Source organism: Neopelma chrysocephalum, unplaced genomic scaffold (genome assembly GCF_003984885.1).
Source record: "Neopelma chrysocephalum unplaced genomic scaffold, ASM398488v2 Primary Assembly neopelma1_147, whole genome shotgun sequence".
Lineage (NCBI taxonomy): Eukaryota > Metazoa > Chordata > Aves > Passeriformes > Pipridae > Neopelma > Neopelma chrysocephalum.
In genome coordinates, this window is record NW_020897809.1 from 327,452 (window position 1) to 345,268 (window position 17,817).

Genomic DNA, 17,817 nt, shown 5'->3' on the forward strand with positions numbered 1-17,817 from the left:
CCGGGGGCGGGGCGGGGCCCCGGGGCGGCGGTGCCGGTGCCGGTGCGGGCCGGGCTCACGTTACGGCGGCCCCATTGGCCGGGGCGGGGCGGGGCGGGGCCGCCGGGCAGCGCCGGGAGGCGGCGGGCACGGCCGGGCGCTCCGTCCGCTGCTGCTGCTGCTGCCGCTCCGCCGCCGGCACCGACACCGACAGCACCGGGAGCGGGGCCGGGAGCAGGACCGGGCATGCACAGCGCCCGCCCGGACGAGCTCGGCGCCGACCGGGTGAGTGCCGCCGCGAGCACCGGGACGGGACGGGACCACCGTGCCCGCGCCCCGCCGCCCCACCGAGGCATTGCCGTGACGTCCGGGCGCCGTCGGTGACATCAGCGCCGTGACATCACACGCGAGGCCAAGGCGGCGCGGGGGACGGGGCCGACTGGTGGGACACGAGTGGCGGTGGGGACACGACAGTGTCCAGCTGTCAGGGTGCCAGCGGCACAGTCCCCCCGGAGCTGCCACCCTGCCGCCCAATCTGGGCTGCCCCAAAGGACGGCGGTGACAGGGTGGCCCTTTGGCTCCCCTGGGCCTGCCACATGCCTACCCAGCGCCCAACAGCCGGCTGCCCCTACGTTCCCGGCCAGCGGCGGGACTGGGCAGCTCGGGGCGGTGGCACGTTGCCAGTAGGGCTGGATGAGAGGGTCCCAGCCTGCGGAGAGGGGGACAGGGACCGGAGCGGGGACATGGACTGGGACAGCCCTGCTAGAGGGTCTGTCAGGGACAGGCAGAGGGGACAGGATTATCCGTCCACGGGAGCGATCCCTCCTGCACACTCAGCTTCCCGCGACTCCAGCGCGGAAAGGAAAGCGGACGTAACACCCTGCTTTTGGGTTCAGACAATAGGAATTCAAGAGTGAGGAGCGGCCCGGCTGCGGGAGCCAGGCGGCCCTTCCAGCGCCTGCCTGGCCGCGCTCCGTTCAGCCCTGGCTGCCTCGGCCCCCTGTATTCCGCGGTGTTTGGTGGTCTCTGGCACTGAGCAATGGCCTGGCTGCACCGTGACGTCACCTGGGGTGTCCCCAGCGTGAGGGCACGGTTTGGGTGGGTGGCCCTGCCAACGCACGGGGCGAGTGCCCCACCCCGGCACCCGCGGGTGCCCTGGGGCTGCCGCTGGCCCTGTGCCACCGAGTGGGGTTCTGCCGGAGGGGTGTTCCGGCTGCCTCCCCACCAGGCCGGGAGGACTCCAGGGGCCGGCGGGGGGGCAGTGGAGCACCCGCTCCTACGTGCCGTGGCCCTCTGTCATTTCCCGCAGGCACGGCCGGGGCTGGGTGCCTGCTTGCTCACCCGACATGCCGCTGCACGCCGGCCGGCTCCGCGCAGGAGCCGCAGGAAAGCGGGGCCCGGGGCTGCGGGCAAGACGGGACCTGCACCCGCTCCCCGCACCCTGCTGCGCGCCTATTGCGCCAGCAAAGCCCCCCCGAGCCGGGGCGGGGGGCGCGGGGTGGGATGGGAGGTGGCGGTGCTGGCTGGGGACAGTGGGGACCACTGTGCTGATTGTGCCCTTTCCCTGCAGTGGTGCCGGCGCGAAGCAGGGGCGGCGCCGCGGGCGCACATGCACAGCACGCGGCAGGCCCCGCACCACGCCGGAGGGGCGCCGGGGCCGGCCCCCCGTGCCCCACGCCCCGGCTCGGCGGCGGACTCGGCCTGCAGCCTGGATCCGGGCGGCGAGGAGGAGGACGGGGGGGGCCCGGCCGCCCGCTCCCCCCCGGCCAGCGAGCGCAGCCTGGAGTTCGACTCGGGGTACTCGGAGGCGTCGGGGGGCACGTGGCGGGAGGAGGAGGTGCCCGTGCGGCGCCGGCACCTGCTGCCCTGCCAGCGGGCACACCGGCTCTCCGCCGGCCCCGCCGCCCCGCCGCCCGTCCCCGCCCGCCGTGCCCGCCCCAAATCCACCTCGGACGCCTGCCTGGAGCAGTGGCGGGCCCTGGAGCCCGCCGACACACAGGACTGGACCGTAGCGCTGCTGTCGCAGAGCCGGAACCGGCAGCCCCTGGTGCTGGGCGACAACTGCTTTGCTGACCTGGTGGAGAACTGGATGGACCTGCCCGAGGTGGGCGCCGAGCCGCGGCGCCGAGCCCCCGCCGAGCCCTCCCGCCGGTTGGCCAAGCCCCCCGCCTTCCTGCTCAGCCTCTCGGGCAATGTTCGCCGCAAGCTGGCCAACATGGCCCGGCCCCGGGCGGCCGAGGGTGCCCGGCCAGGGGGCCGCGATGCCACCAAGCGTTTCTCCTGCCCGCTGGGGCTGGGGGGGCAGCCCAAGGGTGCCTGCTTTCACCAGTCCCACAGCAACATCACCCAGCTGGCCACGGACTTCCACCGCTTCACCGCCCTGATGAACAGCCGCAGCCGCCAGCCCATCATCTGCAACGACGTTATCGGCTACATTTAGCCCCGCTGCTGCCGCCCGCACCCCCTCCCTGTAAATAAACCCCGGTTTTGTACGGTGTGGGCACTGCAGCCTTTATCAAGGGGGGTGCCTGTGCCCCGACTCTGGGCAGGGGCAAGAAGGGAGTTTTTGCAACAGTGGTTCCTGCAGCTTTTATTGCGTGGGGCAGGAAGTGCCGGCCCCTTGCTCAAGGTAGGGAGCAGAGGAGAGGAGGACGCTTATCTTCATCCTCAGCATCCTCTCCCTCGCACACATAATGCAGCTCCAGGTCCTGCTGCTGCGGCATCCCGGCACCCTCCAAGATCTCTGATAACCTGTAGCAGGGAAAGGGGGTTTTGGGGACACTGGCTTGCCCTCCAAGGCTGGCTGGGCGCCTGGGGGTGCCTTGGGCCCCTCAGGGGTGTCTGGCCAGGCTGGTGGGACACAGGGGCCGTCAGCAAGGGGCCGGGCAGGGGTCCTGCCACGGGAAGCGCTGCCGGCAGGATGTTTATCCAGCAGCTGGCTGGGAGCTGCACTGCAGCTGGAGCAGCTCAGGATGGAGGGAGAGGGGGCTGAAAGCCCCCGCCCTGGGCAGGATTGGCCCTGGAGCCGGGGACCTACCTCTGTGCCTGTTGCCGAGCCCGTGTCTCTTCATCGTCTCCCTTGTTGTAGAGTACGGTGTCACCGTGCAGGAGCGTGGTCACAGTCCAGCCATGTGTCCTCTGCAAGAGGTGGGTGTCACGATCTGTCCCTGTAACCCCCAGGGTGACCTGATTGGGTGCTGCTGGCACTGGGCTCACCTGCAGCCAGTCCAGCACCTCCTGCACTGTCATTGCCTGCCCGTCTGCGCTGACTGCCCTCATCTCCAGCCGGTCCCAGCAGCTCCATTCACGCCCGCAGTACTGTGAGGGGGAACAAGGGATTGCAGCCAGCACTGGCACCCCGTATCTTGGCTGCCCAACCCCATGGGGCAGAGACTGGTGTGGCATGAGGGCTGGGGGACATCAGGGCAGGCAAAAGGACCGGTCAGGGGACAGGGGGAGAATGGTGGTCCCCTGTGGGAAATGAAGACACAGCTGTCCCACGAGCATTGCTGGTGTCCAGGGGCAGCCAGGGACAGAAATGTCCCCTCAGCACTGCTGAGGTCCAGGGGCAGTTGGGGCCACAACTGTCCCTCCAGCACTGCTGGGGTCCACTGTAGGGGTCGGGGTCGGTGTAGGGCCGGCACTACCCCCAGCCCCAGGCCAGGACGGGCACACAAAGGGCCATTGAAGTGCTGCCCAGCCCCACACAATCACCTCTTCTCAAGCCCGTGGCCCCCCGACCCCAGCTCCAGCCCGAGGAGGCCAGTGCGGCGCCAAGCCCGGGGCCAAGTGCCGGATGCGGCCCCGCACCGTCTGGCAGGGCTGCCCGGCCATCTGCCCTCGCCGCAGGCACTGCCAGCCCTGCCCGCCTGGCCCTGGCCCTGCTCGGGAGGGGTGTTCACACCTGGTCACTCTCCCTCCTGCCTTCTCCTGCCTTCTGCTGCCTTCTCACCTCCGCCTTCTGCTGCCTGCACTTATCCCACCGGGCTGGGAAGGGCTTAACCCCATCCTCACCAGGGCAGTGACTGCCCAGTGAGGAGGGAATGCCATTGCCCATCCCAGCACCCTGAAAACACATCCTTCTGGCCCTGAGAAGCACATGCCTCTGCACTGCCCCAAAGGTGGGCTCCCCAGGCCCCTTTGGGGACACAGGTCACACCAAGTGAGCCTGGGGGACATGTGCTCCCACCACGGCCAAGCAGCTGGGGGTGAAATGTCACGCTGGGTGTCCTCACCATGGGACATGAAGGTGCCAGGTGCTGCTGCAGGGACCTAAGGGCATGGCCAGTCCCAGCAACATCCTCCATCCAGGGACAGTGCCAACCCAGGGGCACCTTGGCCAGGATGGCACAAGGCTGGGCAGCCCACAGGGCACAAGAGAGCTGTGGGGCAGCCGTCAGTCCAAAGTGGTGCTGGAGTCGGCAAGGCAGTGGAGTCGCCTCCCTCCCCCTCTTCCTGCCCCCGGCCCTGGGCCCCCCGGGCCAATCTGGTTCCAATCGGCGCTTCCTGCCGTGCCGGAAGGGCTGCCTTGCACGCCATAAACCCCCAGACAAAGGGGCCTCTATAGCCCAGACGGTCCCAATCTGGGCCTGCCCCCGCCCCCGCTCTCCCTCCCTGGCCCCCCACCGCTGGGACCCCCGGCCCCGCTCCCCCCGGGCGGCCCTTCCCGGCCCGGTGCCAGCTGCTTTCTGGCTGCTGCAGCTGGTTTCCATAAGCCAGATGTGCGCGTCTGCAGCGGACTGCCACCCCTGGCCGTGGGGCTCACGATGGGGCCCGCCGTGGGGCAGCGGGACTGCCTCACCCCATGGGCACCCCAGAGCATCCCGGTTGGGCCCTAAGCTGGGGCGGGTGGGACAGTGGCAGCAGCTCAGTGCTGAGGGGCAGCCATAGGAAGGAGCTGGTTCCCAGCTGTCGGGCAGCGTTCCCGACCCACTATGACACCCGGAACCATTGCTGTAGTGCTACAACCAGGGCTGCCCCTTGCTCCTGGCTCTCCCTGACATTGTCCCACCGCAGATGCCACCAGCCCCTAGGTGTCCCCCACCTGTGCTGCCCCCAGGGAGAGGGCCCTACCCAGTAGGTGGGCGGCGGGGGCGGGATGCGGCGGAGCAGCAGGCAGTTGGACAGGGAGATGTTGCTGTTGCGGTAGCAGCTGAGGTCCTGGCACCCCCACACCAGCTTGTAGACCTCCAAGCACGCCAGCCCAGCCACGGCTGCCGTGGTGGTGATGATGGCAGGCACGATGCGCCCGGCGATCCGCTTGCTCTAAGGAGAGGAGGGGTGTCACCAGCTGCCTCGCCCAGGACAGGGACCCCATGAGCCGCCCCTCTCACCGTCAGCCAGTCGGTGGGGGGGATGCCATAGTTCTCCGCACGCAGGTTGGATGCTGCAGTGATAAAGTCCACGTGGATATCGTTGTCCTGTGGGGAAGAGTGTGGGGACATGAGCATCCTATGGGTACATCAACCCCCCAAGCTGAGCAGGGCCATCTGCCCGGCTTCGGTACCTTCTCAAAGTGGATGGGCTCCATCAGGGGCACTTGCGCCTCCTCATGCCCCACCAGCTCCTGTCTCTGCTGCACCAGGTCCTGGATAAGCTCTGTCACCTGCCTGTGGTCTGGGGGCACAGGGACCCTTGGTGTGGTACCCCTGCACTGTGGCACTGCAAGGGGCACGGCACAGTGCCCCCACTTCGGTCCAGGTCCTGCTGGATGCTGGAGCAGGGAGGAGCAGTTGCAGCCCCACTGCCACCAGGCTGGACTGAGGGACCTGGGGACATGCCTGAGGGGACCAAGGAGTGTGAGGAGCCTCACCTGTGGGCTTCTGTGCCTCCTCCTGCTCCTCCGTGAGGGGGATCTGAAGCCCTTCCTGGGGTGCAGAGGGTGGCAGGACCACACTGTGGAGGATGTCCTGAGCGGCTCTCCGGTCCCTGCATGGTGGCACCCTGTATACTTGGGCAAAGAGGTGGGCAGTGGCCAGGATATAGTCCAGGTGGGTGTCCTGCAGGGCAGAATGGGGCCATGGGACATCTTGCTGGGGTGGTCCCACACAGCCAAAGGCTGCCTGCACTGCCCCGAACTGGTAGAACAGTCTGGCTTTGTCCCAAGGTGGAGATGGAGGAGCCTCTTCTCCTCAGGCCACAGAGCACATGCAGCAGTGCCCTTGCTGACCACGGGACAAGGACAGACCCAGCCCAGGACCTGTCAGCCCTGGACAGACTGTGGCAGATGGAGCACAACCACAGTCCAGCATCCCTGTACCCCTGGCACAGGCTCGGCTCTCCCTCAGCCCACACTGTCCCCGTGAGGGACCCCGCAGCTCTCCCTGCACTCACATTCTCGGGGTTGAATGTCAGCGGATGGGGACAGCTCTTGTCCCCTGTCCAGAAGGGGACACCCGGGCTGGTTTCCTGGAACAGGGAGAGAAGAGTCAGGCCCAGGGATGTGTGCCCCTGGCTACAGCGAGGCGGCTGGAAGGGGTGCAGGGGTGCCAGCCCCATGGGCACTGGGCTCACATGCTCCGGGGGGTAGATGTGCAGCAGCTGGGCGATGGCATCGTGGTAGCGGCTCTGCCAGTGCCGGCGTGCCCAGAGCACACAGTCCCGCCAGTCCCGCGGCCGCTCCCGCAGCCTGTCCCCCACCTGCTCCAGGACCTTCAGGGCCTTCCCCGCTGGCAGCTGCTCCAGGAAAGCTGGGTCTCTGTAAAACCAGGCACTGCTGATGCTGGCCTGAGAGCAATCCCACAGGACACCTGGGTGGGATGCAGCAGTCTGGCATCCTCTCCCCAGCCCCAGCAGTGCCGTGGCAGAGCTGGCAGCTCCTCTCCCGGTGTCACAGCCCCCAAGCCTACTCACTCCATGAACCGGTTGATGTGCTCTGCAGGCAGCTGGAAAAGCCCCTCAAACTCATCACGGGCCCACTGTGGAGGGAGAGTGGGTGTTGAGCACAGGAACCCCTCTCATGGCCCCCAGTCCAAACCCAGTAGGACGAAGAGACTATGGCAGGGCCAGCAGCAGCACTCAGGCTACCAGCAGGAAGCAGCTGGGGCTGTATCCTGCCTGTGGCCCACTGCTGGAGGGGAAACAGGGAAGGAAGACAAAGGTCCCGGTGCCTCCTTGCTGGGTGCTGTGGCCAGGGCGGCTCAGCCTACCTGCAGTGTGTGCTGGATGGTGCGGGGGAAGTACCGCAGGGTGCAGGGGGCAAAGGTGCCATCCCTGGGGGTCCCGCCCGGCTCCAGAGGCTTGGTCAGGTGTGGCACCATGGGCAGCACGTTTCCCCGTGGCCCCTCCGTGCCTGAGTCCACCAGTGGTGTGCGGCATCGGAGGCAGCAGCTCTCCAAGTAGGTGCCTGCAGGGAGCCAGGAATGCTGGGGAGCCAGGGGGCACGTCCAGGGGCTCAGCCCCTTTCCCCTTCCCAGCACTCACGGGCCTCCATTGTGTCCAGGGCGCTGGTGACACCGTCCAGGCGCCGGAAGAAGTCGTCCCCATAGAGTGGCTCGGTGGCAGGTCCCACCTGGTTCTGCTGAGCTGTCACCCTGACGTGGGGGTTCATTCGCTGCACAGCCTTCGCGGCCACCACCGACTTAGGCTCCTACCAGGGCAGAGAGGGGATAGTCAGCACTTCTTCCCCCTGCAGCTCCTGGGACAGCCAAGATGCCCTTCAGAGGGAACTCAGTCCCTGCCTCACGCCACCTCACCGATATATCTGCTGAGCGGTAGAGAAACTGCCGATGGAGGTTGGAGAGGGCAACAGCGTCCATGTCGGTGACGATGAGTTCCCCGCCCGGCCCTGCCGCCAGCCCCATCATGGCAAAGTTTTTCAGCAACTCACAGCCGATGGCGCCGGCTCCCACCTGCCAGGGCAGAGCAGCTGCAGCTCCCCACCTGCTGTTTGGATGCTCCACAGCCTCCCAGCGCTGTGGCCCCTGCCCCAGCTCACCACCAGGTACTTCTGGCGACCCAGCTGCTCCTGGAAGTTGGCCCCGAAGGCGGCGATCTGGCCGTCGTAGCGAGAGCCTCTCTGCCGGGATGAGGAGCCGTGTAAGCGCAGCGGCCACGGCACCCCAGGCACCGGGAGGGGCTGGGCAGGGGGTCTCACCGGAGCACAGTCCACCTCCGTCAGCTGCGCGGCTCCCGCCATCGCCAGGCACTCGAGGGCATCGAAGTACAACCACTGGTCCAGGGGCAGGAACTTCCTAGTGATGGCCTGGGGCGAACGGCCCTGTCAGCTGGTGGCCAGCGCGGTGTTCCCCCCCCCACCCCGCCCCAGCCCTGCTGCCCGTCCCAGCGTCCCCAGGCGGGCAGCAAGTGCCCTCTCGTGGCCACCAAACGCCAGTGAACAGCCGTGGCCGACGGGACCGCAGGGGTGGGACCCCCGCCCCCGCTCACCTTCAGCACCTCCTGGGCTGCCAACGCCCCGACGACGGCGGCCACGGGGCACAGGTCCCCCGCGCTCACGCAGGCAAAGGCGCGCACGATGTCCTCATCCAGGGAACCCTGCTGCGTCCCCAGGCTCCGCGCCAGCTCCAGCACCCGCTCGGCATCCGCCTGCGGGCAGAGGGGTGAGGGGAGCCGGCAGAGGGGTGAGGGGAGCCCCCGGCAGAGTGGTGAGGGGCCGGGAGTTGGGCAGGGGCAGGACAGGGACTCACCAGCACCCGGGGCCGGGGCAGGTGGCCCTGCTCCCTGCGAAATGCATGAAGGGCCCGGAAGGCGATGTGCAGGCTGCGGCTGCGTGGCAGTTCCTCGGGATTTGCCACCTGGATCTTGGGCTCCTCGAGTGCCTGGCACAGGGGCTCCTGCCGGCACAGTGCCGGGGATTGGGTGAGTGCTTCCCCAGGGCCGGGCACGGCACAGCACAGCACAGTGATGCCCCAGCCCAGGCAGCAGCACCCCGGGGCCGAGGGGGACTTACGTAGGAACACTCCTGGGGTTGCCGCACCTCTGAAACCAGGCCCCCGCGGCGGTAGGGTGAGAAGGAGCTGGTATCACCAATTTCCAGCCTGAAGGCATCTGGGGATGAGATGGGCGTGGACATCACGTCAGGGTCACCACCAAGGGCCCAGTGAGGTCCCCAATCCTGAGCCAGGGCAGCCGGGACCCCCCAGGGGTCTCACCCAGCACATGCACAGGGACAGGCTCCCGGTCATTCAGCTCTGTCATCCCCTCCACGCCAGAAAACGTCACCAGGTCACCATCGCAGAACAGGTGGCCGTGGCTGTCCTCTGTCCCCATGTATGTCACCACTCCTGGGTTGCCCTGAGGAGGGGAAGGGATGTGAGGGTGGGGGACTGGTCTAGGGTGGCACAGAGCCAGCAGAGGGGCAGCAGCATTTTGGGGGACCCAGTGGGGGCTGCCCTCTGTTCTACCTGGGAGATGTGCTGCACGGTGGCACACACTGGGTCCCCTTCTGCCGGGTCATCAATGATGAAGTGTTCCCCAAAGTCACAGAACAGCTGCCTGGAGAGGACCGATGGGGCTTTGCTGGAGAAGCTGCCTCGTCAAGCTGCCCCAGCACTGCCAGATCCTGCCTGGGCCAGCAGGATGGGGACTGCAGCACAGGGCTGGGAGCTCTGGGGATAAGGTGACTTGGAGCCAGTGGCAGGGCCCCATGGCAGAGACCCCTTACCCTGCCAGCCCCTTGGCATCGGCCACAATGAAGCAGATGCCCTGAGCATGGCAGAAGTCCCCAACGCGGAGCTGCTCCTCCAGCGGCGACTCAGTCAGCACCACCACCTGTGCCAGGACTATCAGTGGATGTCACCATCCCAAGGGACCCCAGGGCATGGGGACACAGGCTCACCTGGAAGGAGGCGAGGAAGGCCTCCGACAGCTCCCCGGTGTGAGCCTCCACCACCACACCGGGGTTCAGCTCAGCCAGGACTCGCTGGGATGCCTCAGCACGGTTCTGGCCCTCATCGCTCTGCCCCAGGAGGAACTGCAGAGTGGACAGGTGGTGGGGCACCCTGCAGTTTTGGGGTGCAGTCACCACACTGGGGTGCTCCACAGGGCCCTGTCTGCACTGGTGAGGGGGCCTCTGCTGAGGATCCTACCTGTGACAATGAGGGCACCCTGAGCCTTACCAGGACTCCCAACCTGTACCTGTTACTGAGAGCCCCCTCACCCTGTACTCATACCTGCAACAGGGATCCCCCATCTGCATCTGCACCCATTACTGTGACCTCCACCCATACCCATACCTGGTACTGGGACCCCCATGGGTCTGCACTCATACCAAGACCCCTGTCTGTTACCTGTATGTCATGGGGCCTCCATCCAAACTTGTGCCCATTACTGGGAACCCTGCCTGTATCCATTATGGGGATTCCCGTCCATACTTGTACTGAGTACTGGGATCCCCACCTGGGTCTGTACCCATAATCAGGACCCCTGTCTATACTCATATATGTTATGGGGACCCCCATCCATACCTGTAATCAATCACTGTGACGTCCACCCATACCAGTACATATTAGTGGGACCTCTGTCCATACCTGTTACCAGGCTCCCCACCCATATCCGTACCTGCTGCCGGCATTTCCCCTCGTACCTGCTATGAGACCCTCACCTGTGCCTGTACCTGTCACAGTGAACCCACACCTGTACCCATTACCGGGAGCCCCGCCCGGCCCCGCCGGTACCTGGTGGGCGCGGTCGGCCGCGCAGGCGGCGTCGCGATCGTGCAGGACGACGCGCCCAGTCCCCGACAGCACCAGCGCCGTCGCCACCTGCGCTCCGGTCCCGCGGAGCCCCGACACCAGCACCGCCGCACCGGGCAGCCGCCGCGCGCCGCCGCCCAGCACGTACCTGCGGGTAGCGGCGGGGGGTGTCAGCGGGGCCCGGGGGCCGGCAGTGGGGCCTGGGGGCGCGCCGCCCCCGCCCTCCTCCTGCCCCTGCCCCGGTGCCGTTCCAGTGCCATCCCCGTACTCACAACTGCCGCGAGTACCGCGGGTCCCCGTCGCTTCCCGCCATGGCAGCTTCGCCCACCGGGCAGGCCCCGCCCCGGGGAGTGTCATCCCGGAGGCCACGCTCCCCGGTCGCGATAGGGGACTGGCTGGCGGCGGCCACGCCCCCTCGGGTAGCGCCGTCCCCCCGGAGCCCCGCCCGCCCCGTTCCCCGCGGCCACGGCGGCGGTGGCTCCGCCCCCGGGTAGCCCCGCCCTATCTCTAGCCCCGCCCCCGGAGCCCCGCCCGTCCCGTTCCCGCGGCCATGGCGGCGGTGGCGGCGGGCTGGCAGCCGCCGTGGCGGGCGCTGGCGGCGCTGGGCCGGGAGCTGGCGGCCGAGTGGGCGGCGCAGGACGTGCGGGCCGCGCTGTGCCAGCTGCTGCTGCTCTGGCTGGGCCTCAGCCTGCTGGGCGTCCGCCTGGCCTGGCGCGCCTACGGCGGGGCGGTGGCCGCTCTCTGCTACCGCACCGGCCCCGCCGCCCGCCGCTCTCCCGGCTCCGGCACCGCCTCCGGGCCCGCGCCCGCCCGGCCCCGCGCGCACTCCCTGTCCCCCGCCGGCCCGGCCGGACGGAACGGCGCCGCCGAGCGGCACTGCCCGCCCCGGTGAGTCCCGACCGCTACCGGGCCCAAAACCGCTCACCCACCGCGGCCCCGGTCCGGCCCCCTCCGCGCTGCGAGCCCCGCCGCGCCCGGCCAGCGCCGTCCGAGCAACGCCCATCCAGTGCCCCCCAGTGAACGCTCGCTCTCCTGACTGCACCCCTGCACCAGTACAGCCCAGTGAGTGCCCCCATGCCCAGTACGGTCCGAGGGGTCTTCTGGACACCGGCTCAGTGCCCCCAGTCAGCACCCTCCCAAGCTGTACTTCCAGACCAGTGCCCCCACCCAGCTCTGCCCCTAGACCAGTGTCCCCCAGTGAGAGCCCCCTCCAGCTGTGCCTCTAGACAGACCAGTGCCCCCCAGTGAGCATCCCCCCAGCCGCACCCCAGACCAGTAAGCCCCAGTAAGTGCCTTCCCAGCCCTGCCTGCCCTACACAGACAGGCAAGTGCCTGCCCCAGTGCTGGGGTACCATTCTAGGGTGCTTCCCCAGCCCCCCTCACACTGCCCCTCTCTTGCAGGGATGGCCCAGCAGTGGAGCCCACGAAGACGCACCGGGAGTGAGGAGCACCAGGACCGTCGGCTGGGCGCTGCCCACACCATTAAAGTGCTGTGCCCACCCACTGCCCCTTGCTTTGGCGCCGCCGCTGTCATTGCAGAGGAGGCCAGGAGAATGGGACAGGGCATTTATTGGGGCTGGGGCACTGTGCCCATAGCAGGCACTGGCCTCACTTGGCTATGTAGTACTGGGTGGGCACAAAGGGCATCTTGGTGATGAGGGCTGGGTGTTGCTTCTTCCGCACCTCGACAGTGAGCTTGGTGCCTGCCCGGCTGTGCGCTGCCTCCACGTAGCCCATGGCGATGTTCTTGCCCAGGGAGGGCGAGGGGCAGCCGCTGGTCACTGTGCCTGGGACGTGAGGACATGGGGAGGTGAGCAGGGGCTGGCAGCACCACCCTCCCCTGCCATGGCCACAGTTTGGGGCTGTGCCCAACCCAGCCCCACTGCCCCCACCTACCCACAGGCCTGCCCTCGGGGCCCAGGATGGCCATGTGGGGCCGGATGGCGGGTCCCACCGATGTCAGCCCCACACGCTTGCGCCTTGGCTTCTCCTTCACTTGTGCCATGATGACGGCAGCACCGGGGAAGTCCATGGCTGTGCGCCGGCGCTTCCCTGCGGGGCAGAGATGGGTGAGGGTTGGTGATGCCTGCCTGGTCCCCTTGTACTCCCATTGGGAACACCTTGCCTCTCTGCCCAACCCGAGGAGGAGGTGTATGTGGCCCTGACATACCCAAGGTCCACATCAGCCCAGCCTCGGCAGGGGTGATGGTCTCATCGATGTCATTGCCGTAGAGGCAGAGCCCGGCCTCCAGGCGCAGGCTGTCCCTGGCTGCCAGCCCTGCCAGCCACACATCGGGGACATCCAGCAGCTGCTCGGCCAGCTCCACTGCCCGCCCTGAAGGCACCGAGATCTGCAGGGGCACATGGGCAGGGTCAGTGGGGCATGGCCTTCCCCTCCCTCGGTACAGTGGTGGGGGTGCTGGCACAGCTCCCAGGGTACCTCCACGCCATCCTCGCCGGTGTAGCCGCAGCGCGTGACCCGGCAGCCCGGTACACCAAAGACAGTTGTGGAGATGCTATTCATGAAGGAGAGCTTGGCCAGGTCATCCAACAGCCCCGCTTGCAGCACCCGCGCCATGGAGGGACCTGGGGAGGTTGGTGGCTGGGAGATGGCAGTGCCCAGGGAAGGGGGGGAATGTGGGGAGGGCACTGACATCCATTGGGCAAGGACCCAGAGGAGGGCGGGCCCATGTGGGGACCCTGCTACCTTGCAGAGCCAGCAGCGCATTGTCTGACACCTCCACGTGGACGTCACTGCCAGTGGCCTGGAGCTCCTCTGCTCTGCCCTGCCAGGGTGACAGCGGGCTGCTAGCACGGGGGCCAGGCCAGGCCAGTGCCAGCCCCACACATGGCCACGGCCACCTCACCCTGCGCAGCCAGGGCTGTCACCAAAAGGTGGCCAGACTCATTCCCACTGCGTGTCCCCACCGCCCACGAGGCTCGGGCAGCCCCATACCCTGAAGATGGCCAAGTCCTTGTCAGCACAGGCGGCGTTGGACACCACATACAGGTGATCTTCCGACGTGTTGGTGACTATGAGGTCGTCCGTGATGCCGCCCTTCTCGTTTGTGAGCAGCGTCAGGGTGCCCTGTGGGATGCGGCCCTTGGGAGCATGGGCAGGCTGTCTGGTCCCTCCCAGGGCATCCCGGGGACCTCTGACCCCACTGGATGCCCAATGCCTGCCCGGTGCCCTGTACCTGTCCGGGCTTCAGCTCGGCGATGTCCCCCACCACCAGGCTCTCCATGAACCTGACGCGGTCCCGGCCGTACACCAGGGTCTGGAAGGGGCCGGGAGGGGGGTGTGAGGCAGTGCGGGTACCCCCCCACCCCAGCCACCCCCCGACCCCGCTACCTGCAGCATGTGGGTGACGTCGAAGAGGGAGCAGTGCCGGCGGGTGTGCAGGTGTGACTGGAGGTGGCCCTGCTCGTACTGCAGCGGGAGGCTCCAGCCGGCGAACGGCACCATCCGCCCACCGCGGGCCCGGTGCAGGGCATCCAGCGGCGTCTGCTTCAGCCCCTCCGCCGCGGCCCCCCCGGCCCCTCTCCGCGGCGCCGAGCCCGAGGGCCGGCGGGGCAGCGCGGCGCGGCAGCCCGCCCGCAGCATCTTCCTCTTCCTCCTCCCTCCCGGCACGGCTCGGACCGGCCCCGGGGAGCTTGGGACATGGAGTCCGCCCGGCCTCGGCCCCGGCCCCCGCCCCGGCCCGCCCCCGGCACCGCCTCCCCGGGGCCGCCGGGCACGGCCACCCCCATCCCCCAGAGACAGGCAGGCACAGGCAGGGCCAACGTAGCAGCTTTTAGTGGTGACCGAGGTGACCCCCCCAGCACGCCCGCACTCCTCGGTCCCCCCGCACCCCCTTGCAGAGTGGGGTGGGGTCCGGGCTCTGCCCGCGGGACGTGCCCGGGAGAGGCTCACAAGGGGCTCGGGAGCGGTAGCGCTGCTCCTCACTGGCAGACAGCGCAGGGGGAGTCGAGGAATGGGCACAGGGAGGGCTTGGGACCCCCTCGGGGCCGCGGGGTCGACGGCCAAGGCGGGAACACAGGAGTCCACTTGGGCCCCGGGAGCACGGATGGGCACTTCCCTCCAGCTGGCACCAGCAAGTGGCACCGGCAGGCTCAGGTGTAGGAAAGCAGGTTGACATCGTAGCAGCCATCCACCTGGGAAAGAGAGGGGCTGTCGGTGTCTGCACAGCATGGTCACTGCTGGGACACCCCAACCCCACCCCGCTGGGAGCAGCCCCTCCACCCCATGCAGCAAGGCTGGGGTCCCCCTAAGTGGGGTGGGGGACTCACGTCGAAACGCCCGATGCGGGCGGCTGCCTGGCGAGCCCGGATCACCTCTGTCAGCACCCACATTTGCTGGACCTCTGTTGACACCTTCTCTGGGTCGGGGAGCTCCTGGAAAGAAGTGATCACAATGCCGTGGAGAGGGGATGGCTTGAATGGGCTGGGTCACCCCAGGTTGGGGCAGTGGTGTGGCTGCATGGCTATGCTCCCCAGGGAGCTGGGCACTATTGTCCATGCTCCCGACCTGCTGGTGGTTTCCCAACATGGGGTGAGCAGGGCTTCCTTCTCTAGGAAAACAAGCATCTGGGGAAGTGAGTTACCCTGATTGACCCTGATCCCTGGTGCTGTGGTGCCAACACAGCCTACCTGCTGGCAGGTGGCCAGGATGAGGACAGAAAGCCAATCACTGGCTAATGATTAAAAACCTAACCACACAGCCCAGTTTCCCAACAGCCTCCCTATGAAGTGCTCCCTGGGCTCAGGGCCAGAAACCTGGCCCCAGGTGCTGGTTAACCCGGGGACCTTTAGCCAGGTGGGACTGGTGGGCTCAGCAGCAGCTCTCCCAGTTGGGGCACAGCTCTGTGGCATCGGGCTGGTGGGTGCCTTGTGGTGATGCTGGGAATAGCCAAGCCCAGAGCAACCCCTGGCATCTCCCCTGGACTTCCCTTGCCAAGGAGAACATGTTCTAAGCAATTTGGGGTGCTCTCCCCAAACTGTCACACAGCTGGTCAGGGACCAAGGCTCCTGGACCTGCTGGGGCCGGCAGGAGCCTCACTGGTGGTGCAGTATGAGCACCATAGCACCAAAGCCAGGTGGCAGAACTGCCTGGGCTGGTCTGGGTGCTCTGCCACCCTCCTGCAGGTAGCACCTCCAGCTGATTCAGCAGATTCCCATGGGTGAGCCAGCTCAGATCTCAGCCCTGCTCTGCCTGGACTTTGCCCATCGAAGGCCACAGGCCAGGCAGATCTGGCTGGCCAGCTGTAAACACGTGCCGTTGCTGTGATCTCCCTCCGCCTGCATTCTGTCCCCAATGGGATACGTGCTCCCTAGGGCACACCCTCTGCAAAGTGCTGGGGACCAGCCAGGCCGCCCTGTCCCCACACGTTCCACCCACTACTGAGCAATGCTGTGCATCCACCGCTGCCACAGGGACATCCCTGTCCCCATGCATCCTACCTCCTGGCTGAGCCATGCTGCACACCCACTGGTCCCACAGTGACATTTCTGTCCTTGTCCCCACACTTCCCACCTGCTGGGTGAGCAATACTGTGCACCCACCAGCTCCCTTGGGGATGCCCCTGTTCCCATCCCCACATGTCCCACCTGCTACTGAGCAATGCTGCACACCCACTGCTCCCACAGGGATGTCCCTGTTCCCATCCCCACGTGTCCCACCTGCTACTGAGCCTTGCTGTGCACCCACTGCTCCCTTGGGGACGTTCCTGTCCCCAGACTAGAGGGCAGGCACTTCATCATCACCTCAAATCGCACATCCCCGTGGACATATTTTTCTTCTGAACCCTGCAAACTACTTCCAGCACAAGTTGGGTTATTTCAGGGCTCCACAGGTATTCCAGGTGGGAGCCTGGAGCTGACAGGGCAGGGATGGGGCTGGCAGCTCCCCGAGGGATGCTCCCAGTTTGCACCCCACACAGGTCCCTCCTTCCCCCCAGTACCTCAGCAGGGATCACTCACCCCATGCAGGCTGGCTGGCTGCTCCGGAGGGGTCAGCTGGGAGAGCCAGGAGGGGAAATCCTTCTGGGGGCTCTGAAACAGATCCAGAGGGTCACACAAAGATGTCCCCAGTCCCACCTTTATCCCTCACACTGTGCAGTGTGCTGGGGTTTGGAGCCCACCCGTAGTGATATTGCTATGGATGTTGTGTCACTTTTCCATCACCAAAGGGAATTTTGTGTTTGGAGTGGTTGTTTGCAACCTGTAACTTGATGCAGCAGCCTCCAGCTCCATCCTGCTGCTCAAACAACCACCTCTGACAGCGCAGTCCCTTCCCCAGTATCCTTCGAGAACAAGGGGACCCAAGTGCCCCAGTGAAGGACTCGGACCCATGCTCCTGTGTGTGCTCCCTGGAGCTGTGCGGAGCAATGCCAGGCACAGGGCTGGGGATAGTGGCTTGTCCTGGCCCCCTGCCCACGCCTGGCAGTGGGGCAGCACCAGCATCCGCTCACCTTCTGTCCAGGGGGGAAAATCTGCAGCTCCTCGATGGTGAAGTGGAGCCAGACTGGGGAGGGCTGTCGCAGGATGAACCGCATGGCTGTCACCTGGTCCACATCACACAGCATCTGTGGGGCAAGGGCCAGGGAGTGTCACCACAGGGGCTGGTGCTGATCAGGGGCAGCTTTTGGGGTATTCTCCAGAAAACCCCCAACCCACCCCAAACAGAAGGAGCCCGAGGGAAGCATCGCCCTGTGGTGGCTGTCTGGGCTGAGTGGGGCACAGGGACCCTTGCTGCTGAGTGAGGCTGGCAGGGGCAGGACGGCATCGCAGGACCTGCCACTCTGCTGTATGCGTGGTGGTTGGTGGGGCATCAGCACCAGGCCTCCGGGCCCAGGACCCATCCTGGGGCGTGGGTGAAGAGGGGTGAGCCCCAGAGGGGACGGTGATGCCATGGGCACAATCAGTCCGGGCTGACCTGTTGTCGGTGGAGGCAGAAGTAGTCCTGGGAGCCCTCCTCGGTGTGCGGGCAGGGCATCAGGCACAGGTCCCGCAGGCACGTCACCCAGCGCCGGGACCCGCCGGGGCCGGGCCGCTGCACCCGCACGCTCAGGAACGCCGTGTAGAAGTTCCTGAAGACGATCTCCTGCACCTGCGGGACCAGCGGCCTCAGCCCCGCACTGGCACACCCATACCAGGACCGGCACCCTCCCCATACCGGGACCGGCAT

General features: G+C 67.1%; 5 protein-coding genes across 5 annotated transcripts; 2 read left to right on the forward strand and 3 right to left on the reverse strand.

Moving 5' to 3' along the window:
- Positions 1-1,663: 1,663 nt before the first annotated feature.
- On the forward strand, positions 1,664-2,442 carry INKA1 (inka box actin regulator 1; the record flags this gene model as incomplete). The annotated part of the gene is made up of 1 exon (XM_027700772.1): positions 1,664-2,442. A coding segment is annotated over one exon (756 nt), but the record flags the coding sequence as incomplete, so codon positions are not given.
- A 41-nt stretch (positions 2,443-2,483) lies between these two features.
- Positions 2,484-10,351, reverse strand: UBA7 (ubiquitin like modifier activating enzyme 7). Its single transcript, XM_027700867.1, is given in 25 exon segments — positions 2,484-2,730; positions 3,017-3,117; positions 3,196-3,297; positions 5,053-5,244; positions 5,313-5,399; positions 5,486-5,640; positions 5,792-5,978; positions 6,313-6,387; positions 6,493-6,676; positions 6,832-6,896; positions 7,128-7,324; positions 7,402-7,567; positions 7,674-7,829; positions 7,916-7,996; positions 8,075-8,182; positions 8,365-8,523; positions 8,625-8,771; positions 8,888-8,985; positions 9,090-9,231; positions 9,342-9,432; positions 9,602-9,708; positions 9,776-9,910; positions 10,227-10,289; positions 10,291-10,332; positions 10,334-10,351. Coding segments are annotated over 25 exon segments (2,985 nt in total). The 3' UTR covers positions 2,484-2,603.
- Positions 10,352-11,166: 815 nt separating this feature from the next.
- Positions 11,167-12,134, forward strand: TCTA (T cell leukemia translocation altered). The gene is made up of 2 exons (XM_027700869.1): positions 11,167-11,519; positions 12,033-12,134. The coding sequence occupies exons 1-2, from the start codon at positions 11,182-11,184 to the stop codon at positions 12,073-12,075; spliced, it is 381 nt and encodes a 126-aa protein (XP_027556670.1). The 5' UTR covers positions 11,167-11,181; the 3' UTR covers positions 12,076-12,134.
- A 49-nt stretch (positions 12,135-12,183) lies between these two features.
- AMT (aminomethyltransferase) lies at positions 12,184-14,265 on the reverse strand. The gene is made up of 8 exons (XM_027700868.1): positions 13,984-14,265; positions 13,829-13,909; positions 13,588-13,719; positions 13,339-13,417; positions 13,072-13,217; positions 12,802-12,982; positions 12,528-12,683; positions 12,184-12,418 (listed from the first exon to the last, which is right to left on the reverse strand). The coding sequence occupies exons 1-8, from the start codon at positions 14,233-14,235 to the stop codon at positions 12,240-12,242; spliced, it is 1,206 nt and encodes a 401-aa protein (XP_027556669.1). The 5' UTR covers positions 14,236-14,265; the 3' UTR covers positions 12,184-12,239.
- A 145-nt stretch (positions 14,266-14,410) lies between these two features.
- NICN1 (nicolin 1) lies at positions 14,411-17,817 on the reverse strand. Its single transcript, XM_027700773.1, has 5 exons — positions 17,566-17,817; positions 17,102-17,215; positions 16,611-16,682; positions 14,922-15,026; positions 14,411-14,786 (listed from the first exon to the last, which is right to left on the reverse strand). The coding sequence occupies exons 1-5, from the start codon at positions 17,815-17,817 to the stop codon at positions 14,745-14,747; spliced, it is 585 nt and encodes a 194-aa protein (XP_027556574.1). The 3' UTR covers positions 14,411-14,744.